Source organism: Anopheles merus, chromosome 2L (genome assembly GCF_017562075.2).
Source record: "Anopheles merus strain MAF chromosome 2L, AmerM5.1, whole genome shotgun sequence".
Taxonomy (NCBI): Eukaryota; Metazoa; Arthropoda; class Insecta; order Diptera; family Culicidae; genus Anopheles; species Anopheles merus.
This window is the reverse complement of record NC_054083.1, coordinates 52,617,920-52,642,346: the sequence shown is the minus strand read 5'-3', so window position 1 is coordinate 52,642,346 and position 24,427 is coordinate 52,617,920. Positions and strand designations below refer to the sequence as shown.

The 24,427-nt window shown below is 47.6% G+C and overlaps 2 protein-coding genes across 38 annotated transcripts in view; one reads left to right on the top strand and one right to left on the bottom strand.

Moving 5' to 3' along the window:
- Positions 1 to 6,362, top strand: part of LOC121592539 (potassium channel subfamily T member 2) — a 152,514-nt gene extending 146,152 nt beyond the window's left edge. For 28 of the 29 annotated variants that reach the window (XM_041914088.1, XM_041914089.1, XM_041914093.1 and 25 more), the window contains 4 exons: positions 699 to 904; positions 981 to 1,269; positions 1,362 to 1,547; positions 1,624 to 6,362. In XM_041914088.1, coding sequence (XP_041770022.1) covers positions 699 to 904; positions 981 to 1,269; positions 1,362 to 1,547; positions 1,624 to 1,875 — 933 coding nt within the window. In that variant the 3' untranslated portion in view covers positions 1,876 to 6,362. The remainder of the gene's footprint in view (positions 1 to 698; positions 905 to 980; positions 1,270 to 1,361; positions 1,548 to 1,623) is intronic. The other variant, XM_041914071.1, reaches the window with a different exon arrangement.
- Positions 6,363 to 6,694: 332 nt separating this feature from the next.
- On the bottom strand, positions 6,695 to 24,420 carry LOC121592545. 9 transcript variants are annotated; one of them, XM_041914104.1, is made up of 6 exons: positions 20,521 to 20,789; positions 15,873 to 16,065; positions 9,590 to 9,722; positions 7,956 to 8,797; positions 7,573 to 7,893; positions 6,695 to 7,495 (listed from the first exon to the last, which is right to left on the bottom strand). In XM_041914104.1, exons 2-6 carry the CDS (start codon positions 15,908 to 15,910, stop codon positions 7,120 to 7,122), a joined length of 1,710 nt encoding a protein of 569 aa, XP_041770038.1. In that variant the 5' UTR covers positions 15,911 to 16,065; positions 20,521 to 20,789; the 3' UTR covers positions 6,695 to 7,119. The 9 variants fall into 9 exon arrangements, with proteins under 9 accessions (XP_041770038.1, XP_041770043.1, XP_041770040.1 ...); XM_041914109.1 differs by having other exon boundaries at positions 20,632 to 20,789; XM_041914106.1 differs by having other exon boundaries at positions 20,638 to 20,789.
- Between the last annotated feature and the right edge of the window lie 7 nt (positions 24,421 to 24,427).

Here is a 24,427-nt window from a genome sequence, read left to right as displayed (position 1 = left end):
TGCACAGCGCCTACTGCACTGTGCAAGTGTTCCTGTTCCTAGTAACCGACACCAAAACCTCCCACCACCAAACCCAGATTCCGGCAGATGTACATACCCGGGTTTGCTAGTGTACTCGGAGTACACAGCACTACCTGAGCGGAGCACTATTCCCGTCTCACACGACCTACCACGATCACCAAAACCACCACCACCACCACCACAATCGTTCCCGCTCTTCTTCTCGTGTGATATGATTTGTCTCTTGTGTTGTTTACGTGTTTTCTCTCGTATGCGTTATTTTCGGTGTGCGTGCGTGTATTTGTTCTTTTGCTGCGTGTATTTGTTTTCGCTGTATATGTTTATACTATTGCGGTGCGCGGTGCTTTCGTATTCGGTGCCTGGGTTGCTGGGAGGGGTGGGGAATGAACGACACAGCAACTAATATCGCTTGTCACTAACTCCAACACACACCCACGTGTGCGCACGCGCGACACCAACTGTCTCCCCGAGAGGGGCAGGGGTAGTACGTGGTCACCAGTGTGGCGAACATCGAAGCTTATCTAATCGGGATTTGGATTTCTTTTCTCTCTCTTTCTCTCTCTTTTTATTCCTAATCTCTTTATTGTCAACGCTGTGTATTACCGCTCGTGCGCGCCGTTCATCCTTTTTGTTGTCCCTGTCTCTGTATCTGTCCCTCTCGATCGATCGCCGTACAGTACTCGATCAATATGGCCGACGAGGCGCGCGATAACCACGTGCAGCAGATCGAACGGGCCGAGATCGCAAACCTGGTGCGCAGTCGGATGGAGTCGCTCAATCTACCGAGCATCGACTATGACGACGTGAGCGAAAAGCGCAACCATCTGTCGTACGTGATCATTAACCCGTCGTGCGATCTGAAGCTGGAGGAGGGCGACATCATGTAAGGCACGCCTTTTTGTCCTTTGACCCTACGTGATGAATACACTGACACTGTTGTGTTCTTCCTCTTTCGCCAGCTACCTGGTACGGCCCTCTCCGTTCTCGGCCCAGAAAACGTTCGAGCGGCACAACTCGCGCCGCAAGTCCAACATATCATTCTGCTCCAACATCAACCTGGCGGCGGCGGCGGCCGGCTCGCGGCGCGGCTCCGGCATCGGCCTGAACACCATCGGTGGACCGCAGCCGATGTCAGGTTACGTAACGCCCCGGGCGCCTCCGCTGGTCACAACAAAATCGAATTCTCTATCTCTTCCAGATAGTCCTAATGCAATGGGACAGATGCGGGGAAGGAGCAACTCCTTGAGGGTAAGCAAGGGGGGGGGGTGATGAAGTGGTGTCTCTCTCGAGCGGCATTAACTGCATTGGTTCTTTTTTGTGTGTTTCCTTCAACTGTGCAGATTGACAGCGACATCTTGCTGAGACGCTCCAACTCACTGCGACAGGGACTGCCGAACATCGGGGCAGCGGGACGCCGGAAGTCATCGCTGGAGGAAATCGGCATCAGCCACTTTGCGACCCTGATGCAGGCAACGAACCACTCGAACCCGATCAAGATTGCTCTGAACGGTAGCATCGGGCTGGAGGTAAGGAGGATCTCGTGGGGTGACGGTCGAATAATCGAAGGTCCAATGATTAACCTCCACTCGTGTCGTTTTGTAGGTCACTCCACCGGAAGAACCGCTACCAATCATCGGTGTACCGTGCCTGAGCGGTGGCATTAACCCGTCTACGCTCGGTGGACCCGGATCCGGTCTGGGAGGCTCAACGCTTGGCGGTTCCACACTCGGCGGTTCGTCGCTTGGGCTGAGTACGGCCGTCGAGTCGAACAATAGCGCCTCGACGCCCAACATCCAGATGCAGAACGAATCCTCCCAGCAGCAGCCACAGCATCTGCATGGCACGATAGTATGATATAACTTAATGTGGGGCCGCAGGCTCCGCTCAGCGGTACGGAACAACAAGTGGATATAGAGCTAGCCAAACGCCCGTCGCTGCAGTCGTAGGTACTAGATGAGAGGGGAAACCGCCCATCCGTCATGCGTGCGAGATCGAGACCGTTTAGCTCCCTAACTCAACCGTAGGGGTGTCAGAGCTTTACAGTAGGGTCACAGTAGCGCCCTCCCCTCCACTATCCTGTACTGTTCCTGTGCATTTACCCAGGACTACTAGATCGATAGCATTCAACGAACAGAAGAAAAAAACAAAGCAAACCGGCAGAGTACCAACGACCAGATGGCAACGGGTTCGTTAAGACGCCATGCGTAGCACGATTTCACTGATATATAGCACACTTAGCACGGTTAGACCCTACGAAGAATAAGAACACTTACTAAACACAGCTGGACAAAAAAGGTGGACCGAAGGCAACACAAATGGTAATTTTTTGTACTTACTCCTTGATACTGCAAACACACAGAACAATAGGAAGCAGTGCTAGATAGAAGACTACTGCTACTACTACTGCTGCTACTACTACTACTACTACTACTACTAATGCTAACAGAAACCATACAGTTGCTTGTAAAGTTGTCGTTACTTTCGAGGAGAAGATGCAAACATACACACAAAAACACATCCAATGACTGTGTGTGTGTATGTAGTAAGTAAGAACTGGTTCCGGCACGGTTTGGTGCATACCTTGTACATACACGGCCAAACACGGGGACGCAACGAAACGGAACGCTACCAACAAACAAACAAGAAAAATGGTCAACAAAATTAACAATGCCGAGCTGCGAGAGGTTATAGCAACACGCCACATTGCCGCAACGATACTGCCAAATTGGCAAGCGATGGCAGCGCCTCCTCGGATACAACAGTGTGTGTTTGTGTGTGTGTGTGTTTAGGAGCAGAGAAAACGAGATGCATGTATGATGTGCGATCATATCGAATGATGAGCGCTCAGTGTGTATGTGCACTCACTTGTAAATAGTGACATTACTCTCATTACGCGCGTTATCCCTGCAGTTGTTGCTGGTTTTGTGTTACAAGGGTGCATTGTTTTGGTTTGCACTATAAAAAAACAAAAAGATTTAAATGCTCCGGCGGGTGGGAAGAAACCTCCGCTGTATCCTGTAGCGTAAATTAGCTCGCCTATAAATCCAAATACCAAGTGGTCCAATGTAGTGAACAACAGTGCAGTAGTTAGAAGAGACTGTGCACACTCACAGAGTGAGTGTGTGAGTATGAGTGCGTGTGAGTGCGTGTGAGTGTAGCTGAGTAGGAACGAATTGATTTAGCAATGATTTAGCATCGTAGTGTGTAATGTGAATCACACCTACCCACAAAACAACACACTGTACATAAAATCTACACTAGCAGGGGTCCTTTATTGAATCAAAGAAGAAGAAGAAAAAACTAGCATTAGAAGCAATCCATCGAAAGAACTCTTTCTTTTGTTTTGAGATTTTGAATTGTGAATGCTCTCTCTCTCTCTTTCTCCCTCCATCCTTCAGGATACTGATCTATTAATCAATTTGCTATCATCCTAACCCACCCTCCCCATGGTCTCGTCCTGTAAAACAGGTGCTGGTTTGAAAAATATCACCAAAAAAGGGAAAAAATAACAATAAAAACGATCTAACTACTAAAGCTACTACTCTGCTACAACCCCCGTTGCTTTGGACGTTTGTTAAGGGATAGTTTCAGAAGCTGGACTGCGGTTCACCCGTTACGTTTAAGCTCCGAATGCACTCAGTTTCGGTTACTGCTTCGGACCAAAATGTTTATCAAGCCACTGTGTTTGGAAGCGAAGAGGATTGAATTAAACGTTGAATTTGGAGGGGAATATATAAATAGGTATATTTTTCTAGAAGTGTCTCATGTTTATAGTAAAATATTCGATTTCCTTTTTCGTACACTGTGCATAATATTAGAGTGGTATCACTGAAAACAGAGTAAAAGAAGAAGAGATTCAGAAGTTGTACATAAGATATATTAATAGAGAAAGTATTGTAGTAATAGTGGGTACGGGTTTTTCTTTTCACGTCAACTAACAATTGTGTGCAATTTTCAAGCTTCTAAGGCAGCTAACTTTATGTCAAAAAGATACAAATGCCCTTGCGGCGCTTTAAAGTGTGATAAATAATTCAACATGTATTGTGGCCAACGTTTCCCTTCTTTCGGATTGATCATGTCTTTCTTTCAATAAATCAAAAATATCGTTAAAGCGTTCATCAAATTATAGAAGTACTCTGTTAAAAACACAATTGTTAGATGACAAAACGGGGAAAAAAGCTGTACAACTCACACATCTACATTTACAAACAGATACAAACAAACAAAAAGCTACTGTTACATAGTGTAAATGTACTTAGAGACTACCTTTGCGTTGAATCAAATCTAAGAGAAAGGAAGAGTTTATTTTTCGATTTTTCGATTTTTCTCGTACGACTTTCGTATAACAAACAAACAAACTTGAACAAACAAACAACGGTCTTAAAAAAAAAAATCAACAAACAACGGAACAGGGCCCGGTTTCTCTGGTGCTTCTGCTCCACGTTCAAGTAAGAAAAAAATCATCGCTTTGGTATACTGTAAACGCTTTACAAAATGGGCAAGGGTGAATCGACGGATCAAACGGCTACTAGAACGCTACTAGAACTGTGGCTGGGGATGGTGGAAGAGTGTGGAAGATAAAGAAAGAGAGAGAGAAAGAGAGCGAGAGAGAGAGAGAGAGAAATTTCTCAGGACAGCCTCCAAGGAAATGGCGCGTGTGTGTGCGTGTGTGTGGAAAAGTCGGAAAACTGTAGGCATAATTGTAGACGTTATTCGACGGGATGTAAAAAACAGAATAAATGAAGGAGGTTACAGACAGACAGACAGACAGACAGTGTGACAACATGCTTAAAAACTAACTAGTCAACTAACGCCTCCCTTTTGAACGAGCACTGTGTAATCGTAAGCACGTGATCGTAAGAGAAAGAAAGGGAAAGAAAACGAGAGTAAATACAAAATAATAATTTGCAAGTACTAATTATACTAATCATACTAAACTACTAATCGAAAGGGTAAGAAAAAGGCAGAAAAAGAGCGAAAAAAGAGAAGAATAGAAGAATATTTAATTCATAGCACCATTACCCTGTCTCTCCCCACCTCCGACTAAATAATACATTAGCGTGAAGGAAAAAGCGAGCGTGTGATTTGGTTGCTAGGAAAGAGACAGCAAGCAAAAGAGAGCGAGATGAGACGAAAAGAGCCTCACCCCTCCAATCGACACTGCATTGCTAAAAAGAAAAAAAGGAACCTGTCAACTGTCGAACAAAAGAGAGCGTGAGATCGAGAGAGAGAGAGAGAGAGAGAGAGAGAGAGAGAGAGAGAGAGATAGAATGAGGTGCCGTTCTGGTGAGAGTGTTCGAAGCAACTGTTACAACTACTAAAAATGCCTTAGGAATGGAATTTTAGGTGTCAAGCGTCAAGTCGGACGCGAAGCTTTGGAATATAACTGTAATCTCTAACACATCAAGCGATCATATGAGAGAAAGAAAGAGAAAAAAATCTAAATAAATTAATGCAACAACCCAAAAGAAAAGAAGAAGAAAAGAGCCCGACGAATTGCTGTGCTGTGTAAGATAGAATCCGGTCCGGAAATTTTGTATTATATAAAACTAAGCAGTTAAGAACGTAGTAGCGCAACAGCCGCCGACCGGCACGAACGGGCACACAACAAAAGGCACAAGTCGAAAGGCACAGAGCTCAAGCAAAGGGCAATGACGCGAGAGAAATACACAGAAAAACACACACACATAGTAATAGAGTGGACAACAACCACACAAAAACCAACATAACATATGCTAGTGCTTAAAAATAGACGGAAACGGTTTAGATTTTGAAATCTCGTTTGTTTTTCTTTTAATCTAACAATAATTGCACCACCTCAGAAGGGGAAAAGAAACTACCGGAACATTTAGAGCGCAATTGCCGCAGTAAAGTTTTGACTAATTTTGTTCACGCACCAACCCAACAACCCCATGTATGTTGCAACATTCAAAGCATATTAATCGCACCCGAGCATTAAGCAACCAATTTCGGAGTTCAATTCAAGTACACGTAATAGAAAATACATACACCCCTTTCGGTAGTGGCTAGTAGGCCCCGTAAAAGGCTTCTGCTTTACCTTTCGATTCCTTTCCGGCCCACCGCTTTAGCTCTGACTCCTGTACATTTCTACCACCACCACCACCATCCCCAACCATCCGGAATATACCGATAGTAGTGAAACATTCAGAAGAACAAGAAAGCAAGTTAGAGAGGTAATGAGAAAGAGAGAGAAATAGGACGTAGCGAGCGAGGAGAAAGGAGAGCAGCAAACGCCTTTCAGGCAAGGCAGAAAACATAAAAAAAAAACACATTTATTAAACTCTTGATCGATTCAAAAATAAAGATTTGATTAAAATATACACCGGTGCGTTGTGCGGGGTTGCATACATTTAGGCGGAACTGTGCTGCGGAAAGAAACATCGGTGGAAAGACTTCGGCGCTGCGGCAAGACACGAACCCCACGGCTACTTTGATGTGTGTGTGTGTTTGTGTGAATTAATTGGTGTATTTTATTGGATGAAACTTGAGACAAAATGGTACAAACTGTTTTTTACAGGTACAGGACATATAGACATGCGCCTTATTGCACGGTATCGGTATCAGCCACGGTATCGGGCGGTGTAAGTAAAACAACGCGAATACATATGTCGAATAAATAAGCTCCCGTGGATGCTTTTTGTTTGGTTGTTTGTGTGTGAATAAGCGCATACTGTAAAATGTGCCGCATGAAACTGGTAACACGTCTGGCTTGATGCATTTGTTAAATTTGTGCGGTTTTGTTTTGCAAGCGCCTCCTCTCCGCCACCGTCACCGTCGTCCGTTTGCACTCTGCATGTAAGCTTGCCTATGTGTACGTATATAAAAAGGTGATTTGAGGCTTTAAAATAGCTTCTCAATAACTGCACTTCCCTCATCGCAATACGGGTGCTAAATATTTGGGTCGTTTAGTTTAGTAAATGGTAACCGGACTGCTCGCGCGGACGCAAATGTGCGTGTACGTGTGTTTTTCCCTACTCGGATTAAGGCTTCTCCCCTGATTATCGCGTGTGTTTGATGAACAGGTACTGTCTGTTTTCCCCCCTGCCCAGTTAAAGCCCTCTACATTCGCTTCCCCTTTTAGCGCGCCCTGCTCACATTCCCCAGAAACTGTCCCAGCACGTTCCCGCGCGGATAGTACGTACAGACGACAATCACCTTGCCGCTGCGCGTTTGACCCATCCCAACGCCCAGCTCCTTCGTGCCCTTCCACACCATCTGCGTGAACTGGCCGCCCTTGATGGCGGCCCGCGGCTCCACCGTGAAGGCGTACTGTTTCACCTCCTCGTACCAGGACCGGCAAACGTCGCGCGCACTGGGCCGCGCGTTCCTGTCCGACGACCACAGGCAGTAGAGATTCTCGCCGTACTTGGAGTTCTGCCGGTAGGTGAACCGGTCATCCCGAGCCAAAATTTCGGCCCACTGTTGCGCATCGCGGACCAGCTCTTTGTGGAGGCTAAAACAAATCAAAACAGGTGCAACGTTTTAAGCAACACTCTCCAACAACACCACAAGCCCCTAAAGCTCTCTTACATTAAATCGGCTGCCCCGTGCCGTTTCCGGTACTCGTTGTGATGCTTCAACATGGCCACCGCAAACTCATCGAACTGATCCGGATCATTTTCGTCCACAATGCGCACATGCTTTTCGGGCTTTTCCGTGCCAGGACGCCGCAAGGAGGAGGTGGTCGTCTTCCCGGTCGATTCATCCACCGACGTCTGCTTCAGGGCGGACGGTTTGTCAACGATAATCTTCGGAATTTCGAACCCTCCCACTGGTGGAACGTTCTTGGCAAAGCTGCCGATGTAATTTCCCGGTGGATCGTAGTTTGCTACCACAAACACTTGACCAGAACTGCAATATAAAAAGAAAAGATCAATATGCGTCACTCCAATAACGAAAAGCCAAATCCTTACCGATTGCGTGCCACACCAACGCCCAACTCGCGGCTATCCTTCCACACGACCTGCGTGAAATGGCCCGTCTTCAGCGTCGCCGGTTCCTTCCCGAACACGTGCAGATCGATCTCGCTGTACCAGTTCTCGACCGGTTCCCGTCCACTCACGCACACACTGCTCGCACCGCTTCCCGTGCTGGAGGAGCTCCACGAGCAGAAGATGTTCTCCCCGTACGCCGAGTTGCTCCGGTGCACCAGCACACCTCGGGCCGCAATCACCTTGGCCCACTCCTCCGCGTAACGGCACAGTCGCTTGCTCAGCTTCAGCGGCAGCACCCCGTGCCGTGTCCGGTACTCGTTGTGTGCCTTCAGACACTCCCGCTCAAAGTCGGTGTACAGTGAGGGGGTGCTGCCTCGGAGCGACGATTGCGATCCGCCACCGCCCGCCGGCCTCAAATTCCCGATCGATGGACTCTTGGAAGGACTCTTCGAGTGGCGTAACAGCGGGCTCGCATTGTTGTTGCCCCGGTCGAGCGATTTTGGCCGAAGCGAACCGACCACAGTCTGCCCGTTGACTCGTTTGCTTTCGCTCGTCGGCGCCTTGCTAGGGGTGGTGCTGTTGTTGTTTCGATCACTTGCCGCGGCACGGCTCTTCTCCAGCTCGGCACTCGTCGTCAGGATCGTGCGCAGCGGCGATATCGAGAGACGGGGCGAACCGACGGACAGTTTGCCGGTCGAAAGCGACCGTGACATGTCGTTGCCGGTGAGATCAAACTTCTCCCTAAACACTACCGTCCGGTCCGGTTTGTGGCCCTTGTACGTCTGTATCGTTTCCATCGTAATGACCTCACACAGTGGATCCTATGGAGAAAAGGGAAAAAACAAACAAACGTTAATAGAAGAAAAGCGCAAACTTGTTTCCGTCACGCTACCCAGCAGCGAATGGAAACAGGGATAAGTGAAAATTTATCGTCCCAAATCGAATGCCCACAAAACGGAGGGCGACATTTACTATGCTGCTCATTCAGTTTGATTGTTTGGAGTGAAGCATAAACCCTTCAGTGCCTAAGGAGAACATTCTTTCGCCTACTTGGTGTTGGGAACCAATTTTGAAATCTGAAGTTGTGGGAACCACAAGAAAGTCGTTAAAAGCTGCCAGCTGATACTCAGTAGGCCATGCCAATTTATGAGCTTATTTATTCTTCCCGCAAAAGCAGCACAAATCCTTGTACAATTTCGTTCTACACACATTAAAGTTTCATGAGGCGTTTTATGCATACGACCTTTTCTCCTACAAGAAAATATGTAATTCAATAAAAACCCATCAGAACGTATGGTTCTTCTGTGAGCAAGTTCCAATATGGACCATTCATGAGCACATTATTATTATACACGCCCAAAACACCACGTTTTGTGTGCAAAAAAAGCATATGTGTGCAAAAGAATCGCTTCCGTTCATACGTCGTGCCACAAACACACACAGTCAACCGGAAAAAAAGGAAATGCCGCAATATTCTTCTATACTAATGCCTCTCCGCCAGGGCACGAAAGAACGAACGAGCCTGAAGAAAGGAACAAAATAAACGCTACGCTGCACGAGGGCGCTTTTTACGCCGGATGCCGAACCACCGACCCTTTGCTACCCTTACCTACCTTCTGACTGCCCTTGTGATTGATGACGCGCTGATCCGTTTTTCTGACCATTACGACCCGCGACAGGGCACCGCAGTCGTGCGACGAGCCGGCCGAGGAGAGCTGCGTTATGTCCTTGATGGGTCGCGTCGGTCTGGTTTGAAAAAAAAAGAGAGGAATTTCGGGAGGCATTATTAAAATCTTTCGCTATTTCCGGTTCACTTGGAACATTGATTAAGCAAAAAAAAATGAAGGAAAGAAAGGAAAAGAACAGTACAATATTTCACGGATGAAAAATCAAAGAAAGATGATGCACTCCAACGGATTTACTTGCACAATCCGGGCGTTCGCCACATCTTCTTAAAGTCACTGCAAACCCGCACGATGGATGGATGGAACCCTTCGCCTTTGATTACAATCAAACCTTCAAGCAAAGCTTTTCAGGCTTCAATTCCACACCACGAACCGAGCTGGACGAAGGCACACACTGATCTGAACGGTAGGGAAAACAGGCTCAAATCAGTTTTCCCAGCTCAGCGAGTCAGATGCCAAAGGGGGTTTTCCCTCAAGAAGACGTGACACTGTGCCTCATCCGCATGCAGCATAAAAGGGGCCGCGTGAAATCATGTTTACATTCTCAATGAAGTCTAAACCACGGGTTTGCTGCGATTCGTTGGTGTTGGGTGCAACAGGGTAAAAAGGATTTTGACGTGACGTAGCGCCTCTGTAAACGTATTCCAATGAACGGCAGAATGTCAATGAAGGGATAACTATGTTTGCACTTTACATTACATGAGATTGCGATGGATTTCCAACCAACAAACAAGGGTAAAATGTGACTTTTAAAATGTTTGATAATACTTTGTGAATACAGCCATTAGATCACTTTGGTTCTAGCCATCGCATCAAGCGGATCAAACGCTGAAATCTCATAATTCCACTTCTTAGCACATCACGCATAAAAACCTCCACACGTTCGAGACATTTAACACCTTCACCATCAGCTTCTTCGTGACCACCAGCACCACGAATCACAATTAACTTCTTCCCGTTCGTGTTGCTGTACCAACCCCCACCGAAGGCGACCTTTCACGTCCCACTCGTTCACGTGTTTCTTCTTCCTCTTCTTAACAAACTTGTCGTTGTCAGCTGAACGTTTACAAATTTACCTACACTAATTAGCAAACAAATGCTCTCATCGCGATGTAAAACTTCCTCCAGCACCGAAAGCACACGCACGAAACGGTGCTGCTGCTGCTGTGGATGTTCACCAGACACACACAAGCAGCCACACCGGCCACACGGACGGACCTGTGTCTTTCTTGTCTGGCGGCGGTCGCCGTTTTCTCACCCAACTGACGATTCAATCTTTTCGAACGGAAAGGTGCTGTTCGAAACCTACCCAAACCCTGCGCTATGGCTATCGCGGCAAGGGCAAACCGACCGTGGGGAAGTTTGGAAAAGGGCTTCGTTAATATTTATCGATCGATACATTCCACCACAGCCCCGTTGCGTTGCGAGTAGAACGTGCTGTATTGGCTGGCTGAGCTGCCACCCCGTGTTAGGTGAAAGAGATAAGAGAGAACTATAGCAACCAAACGTGTTGACAAAGGCTGACAAGATGCACTTCGGCCGTCGGCAACAACCCTCCCCTCCCCCCCCCCCCCTTTACGAGCGATAATTAATCTCATAATTGTAACAGCACCATAATTAATACATCATACATTGAGGTTAAATATTCATACGCAACTGCATACTGCCACCGTGCGCAACGCACTCGCGCGACGACGGCGACGATGCCCTTTTATGCGACAGTGCGCGAGTGCAATGGTATCGCTTTCGCACTCACCGATACCGCTCGGCCTACCTCGATCGGCTCGGCTCGGCCAACATGGTGCGAAATCGGTTGATCGGTTGTTTACTTTAGGAAATGTCCACCAGTGCAAATCATATGCACATGTTAATCGATTGCACGTTTTGCACCACCGGGCGCACGTGTGTGTGTGTGTGAGAAAGAAGGGCGCGCTGCATCGATGGACGGGTTTCCAAAGGGTTTCTGGGGGCATATCTGGTTCGCAAGAGTGGAGGGAGACGGTGCACACGGGAGACAGCATGCACCAATTGGTTGCGAGGCGATATTGGATCGCGATTGAATTCGATTACCGTGTGTGAATGTCAGCTGTCCGGCAGGGCACACAGTAGATTAGCAGAAGTAAGTGGCCACTCCAAACATGGCATCCGATACATACACAGGCCGTAAGAGAGGAAGCTAACGTGTATCGCTTGTCTGGGCCTATGCTTCCGTCGCTGCTATATGGCTTCCTTCCGACCATTCACACACACACACACACACACACACACACACACACACACACACACACACACACCACGGAGATGATATAATCCGACAAGCAGTCGGACACACTTCATTTAACACCTATAAAACAAGACGTGCAAGCACGATAACCACCCAGACAGTGAGGTCAACATTCGATGAAGAGAGCAGAAGGGTGCCAGAGTCTGTTGATAATAGAATAAAGTTCATTCGACTCCCCCAGCATGACACACTCGTTGTTTGCCTTTCTCAAAGTTCCGGCTACGACAACGATGACGTTCGATTTCGATGCTTTAGACCGAAAATTGAAGTACCTTTTTTGGTACAATTAAATTCTTATCAATCGAAGATAAGCAACGCTTCGTGTGTTTGCACCGCCCTTGGAACCTGCATGCTCCATTTGAAGCTAAGGACCCGAGCTAAGAGTGTTCTTATCGTACTGAAAAAGCAGCACAACTCACCGATAAGATAAAGCGTACCAAACATTACTCTCAGTTGCCGAAATACATACAACTACTGCCAATGAAATGCTCCCATATGGTGGATTCAGCTTCTACCAAGTTCCGTGGAACGTAATTAAAATTAACAAAACCAAACATAACGTCATCTTGCACTTGCACCTCCCCACACACACACACACAAACGGAGCTAGCGCGGCGCAAAAACCAAGTTTTAATTGCGGTTCTTTTCACCTTTTCAACCCCATTAGTGGCACACGTAGCACACCGTCACCGTTGTCCAAGCGGTGCATGCTGAACAGAAATAACAATCGTAATCTAAAACGCTGCTTCTAACTGTGTTTTGAGTTATGTTTTTGTTTTGGTTTTGTTTTGTTGTGTTTGGTGATGTGTTGCGGCGTCCTCCCAATGCACTCACAATGTCACCCTCACAGAATGTGTGTGTGCATCAAAAGGGGCAATGGTGGAAATTGAAAATGCAAATATGCATCACCGGAAGCCACAGGGCCGGCTGTACCGTTCAACTTTAAACCACGTTTTACATACGATGTTTATCTGAGCCCAAACTTCTCCATTCCAAACATATTACCATTTTCCAGGTAATTCTCACTCCACACCACCGTGCCTGTGCTTACTGTGATGAGGAATAGGGGCCGAGCGAGCAGCCAGTTAAACAACCTTTCCATGACAACAACCCGCATGCATTCGTGATGTGATGGACGGCACGGTAACATGGTACACACTACACCCTTCATCTAGGTTGGTGGTCTACGAATGTCAAGGCCACACTTTGTACTTTGCCATTACCGCAAGGCATAGTGTGCAAGGTAGAGTGATGAGTGGGAGGGGGAGAAGGGGTCGTGAAAATGCTACTACGAGCGATGAGATTTTCCCACCGTTAGCGTAGCGTGAGAGAGGTACACGAAACATTTCCGCACCAAATGGACAGGCTGGGCTGGGAAACACGAAATCAAGACGTCAAAAACTACAAGCTGAAGTTCTCACCCGCATCGAAACCCCCTCAAAGTGACCACTTTTTAGCACTTCCCATTAAACAAACAGAACCCAAGCTGTTATGAATCGCTTCGGTTTTTAACGACTCGAGCCAAACGATTGCACACGGGAGGAAACATGTCAATTGATATTTGGGGCCCCCACATTATTACTGCGATAGGGTAATAATAAAGGACACACTGCCAATGACAAAACAGCATGGCCTACTGTAACGAAAGATACACAAACAACATCCTTACCCCTAAACGAAGCCTGACAGGCACATCCGATGTTTGCTGCCGGCCGTCGTGCGGGAGCTCCCTCACTGTCTGTCAACACAAGCACAGTAACCGATGACAATGTTGGCGAAATACCGGCCCACATTCCTCCATTATTTTTGTGTTTCTTTTGCCTCTTTTGGGGGGGAAGTAATGAATTGCTCGTTTCCTTCGTGAGCCTTCGAGCGACCCGCGTCTGTTAGCGTTCTTTGCACACTTTATCACGTTCCAACCAACATCAACCATACCATGGCGATGATGTCGTTTGCTGTACAGACGATTTTCTTGCAACTATTTTTGTTCTGTTTTTTGCTGTTTACTTTGGTTTCGTGTCATTTTCTGGCGATCGTCCCGTTCTCGTTCACAACGAAGCGCAACGAACGATTGAAACAGCTTTTGATAAATGAGCTTTCCTGGTCACGGCACCACGGTCGCCTGGGCTGACGTTATCAATCGACTGTATCGGACGTAACAAAACGCTCGGCGTCGCTTTATAAAGATTGATGTAATGAAGAGGTTTATTAATTGACCTCCCCCCGCCACTCCAAGCTGTCATGATTCAATAATGTCCGCGAAAGCGATAAATTCCGTCCAGCCGTCCACCGTGGAAAAGGCGAATTAACACCATTGGCGAAAGGTGGCAAACTTTACTTTCCCATCCGACACACGGAAACAGTTCGCACATTAGCGAATCTTTCCCCGCCCCGGCAGTAGGCTTCTTCGCTCGAAATTTATGTCTCAATTGTTGCAAAAAAAAAACCCGTGCACTAAAACCAATTAGCTTGTTTTCTCGCGCACTTTAAAAGCCAAAAACAGTGCTAATACTTCATCTTTATGGGTCGCTCTGTAGAGACCAATCTAAATATTGCCCCATTTGACAAACATTGGCGCCCGGTCTATTATACTGCAGCAGCAGCCCCAAACCCAATGCCGTTTGTTGCGATCATTCCAGCATTATCTGCACCCCCGTGGGATCGTCCGAAACCTTGAGCCAACTATCATCCCGTGGTCTATTATTTTGTGCATAACGAGCGGAAATGAAAAATCGTTTCCCCTCAGCAACAACAAAAACCTCCCCCAATTGACCCCCACCATCCCTTTACATAGGCCACGTCGTCGTTCGATTGACTAATAATGGCGACTAAATAATAATAATAGCTTCCCTCCCTTCACCCATCGACTAGCTTTTTTCCCATCGCGCGTAATTGCACCTCTCCGGCAATGGATGAATTATTGTACGCCACCAAGTGCGCAGCTTCCACCCAGCTTTCCTTCCACCCCCCTTTCGCTCATGGTTTTGCGCAACTAACTCCTCCCCAACCCTCCTCCCAAACTGCAAACCCGCACTAATTGTGATGTGATAAATTGCTCATCTGCTACCGCCCCTTTTGACCAGATGACGCGTACACGCAGCAGGACAGTATGGCGCGCATGATGCATTTACGCGACCGATCGCGGCCGATCATCTGCTGCTGCATGTGGTTGCCACCGTAAATCGTGATAGTGATCATAGGAGTGAAGGGAAACGGTGGGTTTGCGTCAGAAGAATAGAACGCACTGTCTGTCTGAATAGGGGTTTTCAGCGATGTGCCCTCTTGCGGGCGTCTCTCGCTCCACAATGTCGCCCGATCGTATCGACCAGCACGAAACTGGGCCATTGTGCTACCGAGCGGAGGGGTTTCATTTTCATTACTCCGTTCCAAAACTGGCGCTAGATCAACAAGACGATGATGATGACACGCGCTTAAATGATCGTTCTCGTCTCGCTTCCTGACTGTTAAAACTATATTTTTACAATATGTCTGTATTTGCGAAAACAAGTTCCAGATGCTCTTGCTCATTCTCCCCCTACAAAAAAAACGTCCATGTTTATGAGCCACGCGCTCCCCTACAATTGTAATCTTTTATGTCCGTGAACGTCCAAAATTTGTCCCAAAATTGTAATTCTGCCTCCCCCACAGGGTCTGTTTACGTCCGCCGCCACGTTTACTGCAGTGTTCTCGTAACGTTTGCAGATAATTTTGAGCTTATAGCTTCCCTCTCAGCGCTCCGTGTATTTTTCTTCACTTATTTATCCAGCTGGAATCGTTAGAGGGGCGGAAAGACACTAGGTGGCAGTGTTTCACACATTTCTATTGCTGTGCGGGCAAGTAGCGAGTAAGTTATCATCATCGCGAACACCTTCTACATTTCACACAACTTCTCCCGGTTGGGTTGCGTCCGCCTTGCCGTATATTTACCTGCATCTGGATGCCATTTTTAAGCAGCACACCTCCATCCTGCCCGGAAGGCAATTTCCGCCCGTATCCGTACACGCAGCACAACTCACGCGATCTGTTCCTCGCCACTAACACCGTTCTTCGTTTACGATAGTCACCGTTTTCACTAAAATTTGTACTTCCACTGCCACTCGGTTCTTCCTATCCATATGGTCTTGTTTGTGTGTGTGTGTGGGGAGAAACAACGATCGAGATGCATTTGTCTGGGCAAACGGTCACGATTTCCTTCACAACTCACGGCACAGGAAGGGAAGGGAATGAACGATACCGAACGATCGTCCCTAAACTTGCAATTCCGAGCACGTGTTTTTAACAACCTGTTTTGCGGCATTCGCAAAGGCCCCCTATTCCCCCCACTCCCTCTACATTCAGGTGAGTTACGGGAGGAGACCGTACCTCAAGTCAACCCCATTGTATGGTGGCTTGGTACAGAGCTGACGCAGCTGAAATCACACGGCCGACACCAACTGGAGGGCTCGAGAGATCGATTGCATTGATCACGATGATCGCCGATTGTGGTGCGATAAGCGATGCGGTCGCGTATACCACCATTAAGCGCACCACAAACCCACCCCATCGTAGGGGAGGGGTGCGAATCCCCAGGGCGACGACTTCGAGACGCCATCGTCAAGCCACAACAACAACGCTTGAACGTCTGTTCAAACAAAACGCTGCACTGTTGCACAAACAGTTTGCAGGGGAATGTCCCAAGACTTCTTGCAACGTAATCTTGAAATTGTAACGCTTCCATAGTGCTCAGCCGTTTTTTTGGGGGGAGATTAAACAAAAGCGACATTCGACTCGGCCGATGCTCATGCTCGGACGTCCAAAGCAATTTGTCGCTTGCAAAGGGTGTGTGTGGGTTGACTCGGTAAGTAGCTCGGAGAGCGTGACACTTCCCTCCCTCCCGAAGGGGCGAAGGCGAGGTTAAGCATTAAAATTTCACGAACCATAAAATGAAACAGAAACAGTGGCGAGATGAAACTTCCAATTCGTCGCCCAACCTCCCTCAGCGACCGATGCGATCAATTAACCGGCAAACGCGCAAATGGCAAAGCTTCGGAGCCTTCCAGAGCATAAATCAGTAAGCACTCGCCAGCCAACCCACCCAACCTAACCTCAACCGAAGAGTGATTCCGGTTACATGTTGACACCAGAAGGCAGAAGGCAGAAGAAGTGTCACGGCGCTGCGCTGCGCACTGTTTTTATGTTCTCAAATATTAACATATTTATTATCATCTGCTGATCATCATCCACTCTTGGCAGGCGGCGGTGTTAATTCCCCGGTGCAATGGAGAGACTTGTGGACGGTTCGACAGCGAGTGTGTGGCCATTTCTTTAAAGCAGCCATGCAAATAACTTCTCTGTTTTTAACATCTTCCCCACACCGTGCCTGTGTGTGTGTTTGTTCAATTCAATCTCTACTGCAAATATTGGTTTGCATGCAGATAGACAGCCCTCGACCGGCATCATCTCGATGCCGAGGCACTACTGTGTCCGAGGAACCTGTGCCACAGGTTACACGCGCCCTCGTCATGATGTTTGTTCTCATCTCGGCGGCGTATCTTTTTGCGTGTGTGTGTGATTGCACACGATATAAGAACCTCCACCGGATGAATCATTTCGATGTTTTAATAATCTAGTACGCTTCGTTCAATGGCTACTCTGTCGCTCAGTTTTCAAAAGGCACTCTGTAAACAACAATCACAACTAGGTCAAATCGAAGGAAGCACGGGTTCCTCATAAGCCGGTTGTTCTATTCAAAGCGTTGTAATGAGAATTTTCCAGCCATTCAAAGAAAGTTTGCACTTTCCGCTGGAGAGTGAATTTGACGTCAGCCCATCAGTTCATGAAATATTCAAACTTTGAAGAATGCACACAGCGCCATGACGTGATGACGTACGGAAGCAGCAGGAACTTCGAGTGGAACGTTTCATATTCTGCCAACCAGCAGCACCGGTGATGGATATGATGGAAACCCAATTTTGGGTCTCCGTCCTGGAGGCAAAACTCTTCCGTTCGTTAGCTTCGTTCCGGCTGCCTCTACAAGACAGGAAGCGCGCGTCCACACACACACAGTCACTCACTGCCGGTAATTTCACTTTTCTGTAGGCTTTTCTTAACTCCAGCAGCAGACAACGTGCTCTCTTACACGCACACACACTCTCTCACCTACAGGACATGCCCGCAGGATGATGTGGAATAAAATTAAAGCGAAGGAAAATGCGATGGCAACGTTTCGCCCTGTTGGCAAACCGCCATCTTTGGCCGTACCTTCGCTTCCGTCGCCAAGGCAACCGAACGAAAACCTACAAGATGACGTGGAAGCAGAGTTTCAACGGCTCCGAACGTCTGTCTTGTTCCCCTCCTTCTATTTTGGCTGCGTTTGTACACAGCAATTGCTGAGAAGGATTTCCGAAGGGTGATTTAGCACATCGTCCCGGCGTCCCCGGGAGACAGAGGGAACGAACCGGGGAAAAAAAGGAAGACAACGAACGACAATCTCGAGGGTTTCAATTTTGGAGGCTAAGCGGGAATTGCGCTTCCTACTCGGGGGGTTTGGTATTATTGATTGGGAAGGTTTTTTGCGGTACCGTGAGTCTCATTCCACACCGAACAAGGGAAGCAAAAATTGTCCAAATGACTTTTCCGGCTTCTGTTCTGTTGCGGCGAGACAGTTGTTGGGAAGAGGGGGTTCTTTTTTCCTCCCTCCCGAAATTTCCAACTCCACGCTTCAAAATAGATTTCCAATAAATCAACCACAAGCGTTTTGCGTGGGCCGATTAGCAGCCAACTCTTACCCCAAAAAGCCAATCTGCTCCAGTACTCCTTCTATAAACCCAACCCCGTTGCAATGTGACAACCAAATTAATCAAACGGCAAACGTGGTTCTATTTCGCACGCCACGGAGCCGTTTATAAATATGTGGAGTCCCCGAGTGCCGCACATTACTTCCGGGAAAGTGTTCATCGCAAATCGTCACCCCAAAATAGGCCTCCTAGCATGGGCAGACGATCCAAGTATGCGATGCGTACACGCGTGCACAAGCACACACACACACACACACGCACACATCGAGCAGCAGGTTATTATTAACACCTGGACTGGACCTGGCCTGCTGGGTGGAGCGGCAGTATGTCGCGTGTCCAAAATCAAAGCCAACCACAGCACAACAGGTTACGGGCGCTGTGGGAGGTTGAGATGGTTGAGGGTGAGGCCACTGGGGGGGTGAGGGGAAGAGGGAGAAACACCCTCAACCCAAACAGTTTTGAATTCGGACGCGAAACGAATTAAAAATTCATTCAGACATTCGAAATGAATGTGCAGAGACCGAAAGGCAACGAAATCATTGTGCTTCACAGTTTATCGCAACACACAATAGTTTGTTCCCTGCCTCCATACACCCTTCCCCTCTTGCTCGATCCAAAACACAATGAATCGTAAAATGGCCTCAGAAAACAAAACTAAAACTCATCTCATCCTTCTCCCGCAGTTCCAATCTGTCAATTATTTATGTTATTTGTCCAAACCGACTGCGGCCTGTCCACAAACGCCGTTTGTGTGACATTTTCATGACTTTCATCTGCCGAACCTTCGGCGTGCGCTAATGCATGCGAAGGTTTTGCATACAGAAAGACAGAACGAGAGAGAGAGAGAGAGAGAGAGAGAGAGAGAGAGAGACAAGAATTAAAGGGTCGTTATAGTCAATGTTTTGGGGTGCTACTGCTGGCTGTTGTTTGTTGGTGGCCGTTTCCCGTATTTGTGCTGCAAAGGTAATGAGCCGATTGACCTTGCGACGATGCGACCGAGGCTCTAACACAGCGGTCGGGCTAAATCCGACTACTAATGGGGGAAAGAACGTCCTCCCGCTGACCGGAAGCAAATCAATCGATCGTTTGACCAGCCAGCATTTCCCGCGCCACACACTTTCCCTGGCGCGTAAGTAAGCGATCGATTACTCCCCGCCTGGTCGGGTCATATTTCATAAGCCGCCCGCTTCTCACCATCGTCAACTAACGACGCCTTCGGGAAAGGTCAAAAAGGCCCCCAAGCAAAATGGGAGAAGAATTGCAGAAGTTTGCAGAAACTTCTTGTCTTGGTTTGGGGTTATTACGGCACCGTTCCAGCCCTCCGGCGATTCGAGAATTCCTTCATCGTCCCGAAGTTGATGTATAAACAAACACTAGTCCACCGCTGTCTTAACACACGCTAGAAAGGAAACACACTTCCTCGCACAGGGGGGAGGTCTAATTTCTCGCCACATGATACACATGAGTGTTCTAACGCAACCTCCCCGTATCTCCATTCTAACTTCCGCCTTCCAGCCGCCAACGAACGATTGCCAGACAAATGCATCCACACGAATCGCGAATTGTTCCTTTCCTTACTTAACGACATGCCCCGTTTGGCTAAAATGTTTCTATCACAACATCGCAGCACGTGTTGGTGTGCGTGTTTTTTCAAACTTTCGTTTCACTTCTTTTCACTTTCTGCCCCATCCACATCCCCAGAACGATGATTCACTTCGATAATTTAGAGGCAGCCGCCACCATCACCACCAATGTTTGGTCACGTTCAAATTTGCAACAAATCCATTATTTACACGCACTGCCTTCGACTGCAAGCATCGTCGGATGGACGCAAAACAACGCCAAATGCCGCTGTACCCGACTCCCAGGCTATGGCTTTGGGGTGAAAATGTCGGAGGGACGACACACACACATACACCTACGCACAGCACGCTAACGCGAAAAGAAGGTCCACGCGCGCCTACGGTGGAAAATTTACTTTTTCCCTAAACACCCGAACCACAGGACGCCGCAATTGCTGCAACGAAACCGAAAACACCGAGCGCTCGACGAGAACTGATGAGAATGGTTGAGCATGCATGGCCGGCACTCCAGCTCCCGGCGCTGGAGCTGCGGAATACACTGTGGGGCGCGCCATGCGCAAACGCATTTTGCGGAGCGAAAATAATGCCATTTCCTTCCGGCCTCGTTGGTCTTCCGGCTTCATTGAAGGGCTCCTGCTTAAGGGTATATTGCTATAAATAGTTACGTTTAATAAATTTTAATAAAAAAAAACAACACCTTTTTCATGTTCTTATTTGACGCAACAGCCGTTGTTGGATTGGGCTTGCCAAAGACACTAATACACTTGACAAAATATGTGACTTGTTGGTGTACTCATAGTAGGATAGACAAACCTTCGTGCTGACGACTAAAGTTGACGACTGTACTACAGGACTGGTCTAAATAACTGTACCCTGTACCCTAATATAATGTTTGACATGATACAAGCTTTCCTAAAGGTTTCTTTTTTAATCTCAAAACGGGACATGCAGGTGATCCTACAAATGTTGTTTGCACGAATTACAAAAATACTGTTATAACTTTAATCTCATAGAAGCTGATAACTGTCATAAAAGAAAGCTTATCACCAGATACAGATTCTTTTATCAGCATTACATCATTAGACGGATCTACCCTCATATTTACAGCTACTGTTGAACGCCACACTGTACACCGATTACAACGCGATACGCGCGTGAGCTCCAGCGCACACACTCACCGGCTCCCCCAGCGACACTCACAGCGGCTTCATATCGGCCTCTCTTCGGCGCTCAACTCTCTCTCTCTCTCGCTCTCCGGCCGGCGACTAAGATCAAGGTTACGCATAGCACGCCGATAACGCATCCCGGGAGCAGCAGCAGCAGCAGCAGCAGCAGGCGGCGGTTTGTTTTCAATTTGCCGCCTTTTTGCCGCACAACCGTCCGTTTGTTTAGAGATAAAATGGGCTGGATAAATTACCTTCCCTTGCCGGCGTTGTTGCTGGTTTACATCAAACAAATGCGCAGAGTTGTGCTTCAGTTATGCCCGCCTTGCCGCCCCGCGATAGCACGTGATGTGCAGCAAACCCCTGGAAAACCTCAAAGCGGACGCTTGGTGCCGCGTAAAACATTCGATGCATCGGACTTTGTTTATCTTTTGCTTCGAACGAATCAGTTGTTTCCTCCCCCCGCCATACAAAATCCCTCTACAAACGTACAATAGTGCAGTATTGATTTTCTACATGCTGCATGCATGCTGCTCGATGAAATGCCCTTCCGCAGTTAAACGTCCTTAAGGCAGCAAACAATTGCACCTCATCCTTTATTTATATTGAATATGAATGAACAGCACCATCACACCAACACAAATACAGACACACACAAAGAAAGACACACACAGTTCCCTTCCATCAGGGTTTTACAAACTCATTGTAGTACGCGCGCCCACTTTACGCATCCGCATTGATGCTGCCATCTCCCTTCGACGCACGTGACCGGCGGTTCAGTGTATCCGCAAACCTTGCGCATCCTTCGTGTCCTGCCCAGCAGCGAGCGTTTTGTGCACAGGGTGCCAAAAACCTGTCACACGCGGCCTGTTGTTTATTGGCTGCGGAATCCCGGACACGGTGGCGCTGTGGCGTTTTCCCGGGCACCCATTTGTTACAGCTTTATGCCTTCCCAAGGGGGAGCAAAAAAAGGCAGGAAAGCAACAAAAAAAGCACACACACACAAAACAGAACAGATAGTCTTTGGTGGTGGTTTTTGTTATGCTTCGAAGACAGGTCATTGTTCGAAGCGGCATAAATTGCGCGGATTGAACCGGTGCCAAAAGGCAAGGTGCACATATGAAAAGGTTCGATCGAACCGTGTCTCTGCATCGTTGCACCACTCGTGTGGTGTTAGGAAAGCGACAAAACCAAACGCCCCTCAACTGCTGAATTTGCATAACGAATGTGTGTGCAAATAAAAGTATTTATTTCGCTCCCTTTTTTCATATAAAAGGGGTGAGCAGAAGCATTTAGGACAGCAACAACGGTATCGAACAACGTCGCCAAACAAGCGTTTATTGCATTTGTTGCACCATACGTTGCAACGGTTCCATTTATCTGTATAATCAGCAATACTTTTTTTTCGATTGCGATTATTAAACTCTTTCACTTAATTTACACGGTCATAGACAATTGCACAATAAAATGTATATTCGACACATATTACTTACCAAATTGAGCCGGCAAAAACACACACACTTAAAGCGCGCTCTCTCCAAAACTCAACCCTCCATTACCTTGCAAACACTTTGGCAAACACACACAATTAATAAGCGAGCTCGATGGTTCGGTTTTCCACCGTTCAAAGCTCAAGCAAACACTCTCCAGCCTGAACCACTTGAAGCGAGCATCAGATTCCGATATGCTGATGCGGCTCGTGATTAACAAACGATTAGCTCGGCTGGCCTCTTGAGACTATGGTCTGTGGCCCAGCGCGATAGAGCAGCAAAACTGTTTGGAATGTTTTGATCTTGAATGTAACAGCGTCTTTAAGTGGCCAACCACCGCCCCAAGCCAAACAATCCAAAGCACATCGATCGATCGATCAAAGGGGACGGAATCGTTCGGTCACGTGCGACCATGGCAGTGGTGCTCGATTGTTGTCCGATCCGATTCAATCCACCCAAAGCGAGAAAGGTCAGTGTACGACTCCCGGAAAGTGTGCGTGATTCGTGTGACCACCACCCGATTGCATGCGTGCGTGACTGGCGTCGTGCGTTCCAATGCACAATTTCCGGAAAAGTGATAATTACGTTTCCGCTGCACCGAATGCACCGGGACGATAACTACCCGACGCGCTGGTGTGTTTATTTACATAAGCGATAAGAAACGGGCGGCCTTTGTTTGCTACAACCAATGGGACATTCTCGCAAAACACGTTAAACGACGCTTTTCTGCTGCCAATTGTTACACCCATCGCTTTAACCTATTGAAAAGGCAGTAAAATGTGGTTATAAAGTGTGGAACCCGAACCCGGGCAATCTACGGAATCGTAAACAGATGACCAAAAGCTGCCAACTCTGCTTCAGGGCGGTGGGCGGTTCTAGTCCCCAGTGGACCTTTCCCTTTCATCATACTTTACAATTTCATAAACTTATCTTTTGCACCTCTCTTGACAGATATACGGCCAGTACACACCCACCAGCGTGTGGCAACAACCATGTACGAACCATCGGATGCCATTCAATTTTGGCCACAACCCGGCTCTCCCCACACGGAAAGCAATCAAGTAACCCGAACTACACACAACAGAAAAAAGAGGGGAAGTACACACATGGTCAGGGTCATGATCATCGCAATAGATGGGACCATGGGAACCGGGGCAGTTTAAATCCACGAACGGAACATCCACTCACAAAATATGGCGCACCAACTGTCCATCCGATGCAGTGTTGTCGATCATGCGGTAATATTTACATAATTCAAATAAACAATTTCTACGTCAACATTCTATACAATCGATTGCTGTCTAATCTAATCTCTCGTTCCATGACCTGTAATGTAAATTAAACGATGAGACTTTCACACACACACACACAAAACTCACCCGCTTTTATTAGTTTGCACCATTTCTTTCGACCCTTTTGAGATGTGATGCCTCTCGGGCAGGAGAACTGGCACTTTGCAGGCAAGAATGT

What these genes read in the sequence shown, in the direction of transcription:
- LOC121592545 (XM_041914103.1), bottom strand. Translation starts at nt 11,901, where the DNA reads ATGGTCGGAAGGAAGCCATATAGCAGCGACGGAAGCATAGGCCCAGAC. An exon ending in ACAGCTGACATTCACACACG is followed by an intron (nt 9,723 to 11,731) that starts GTAATCGAATTC and finishes TTTTCAAACCAG; the next exon opens with ACCGACGCGACCCATCAAGG. An exon ending in GTTGGTGTGGCACGCAATCG is followed by an intron (nt 7,894 to 7,955) that starts GTAAGGATTTGG and finishes TTTATATTGCAG; the next exon opens with TTCTGGTCAAGTGTTTGTGG.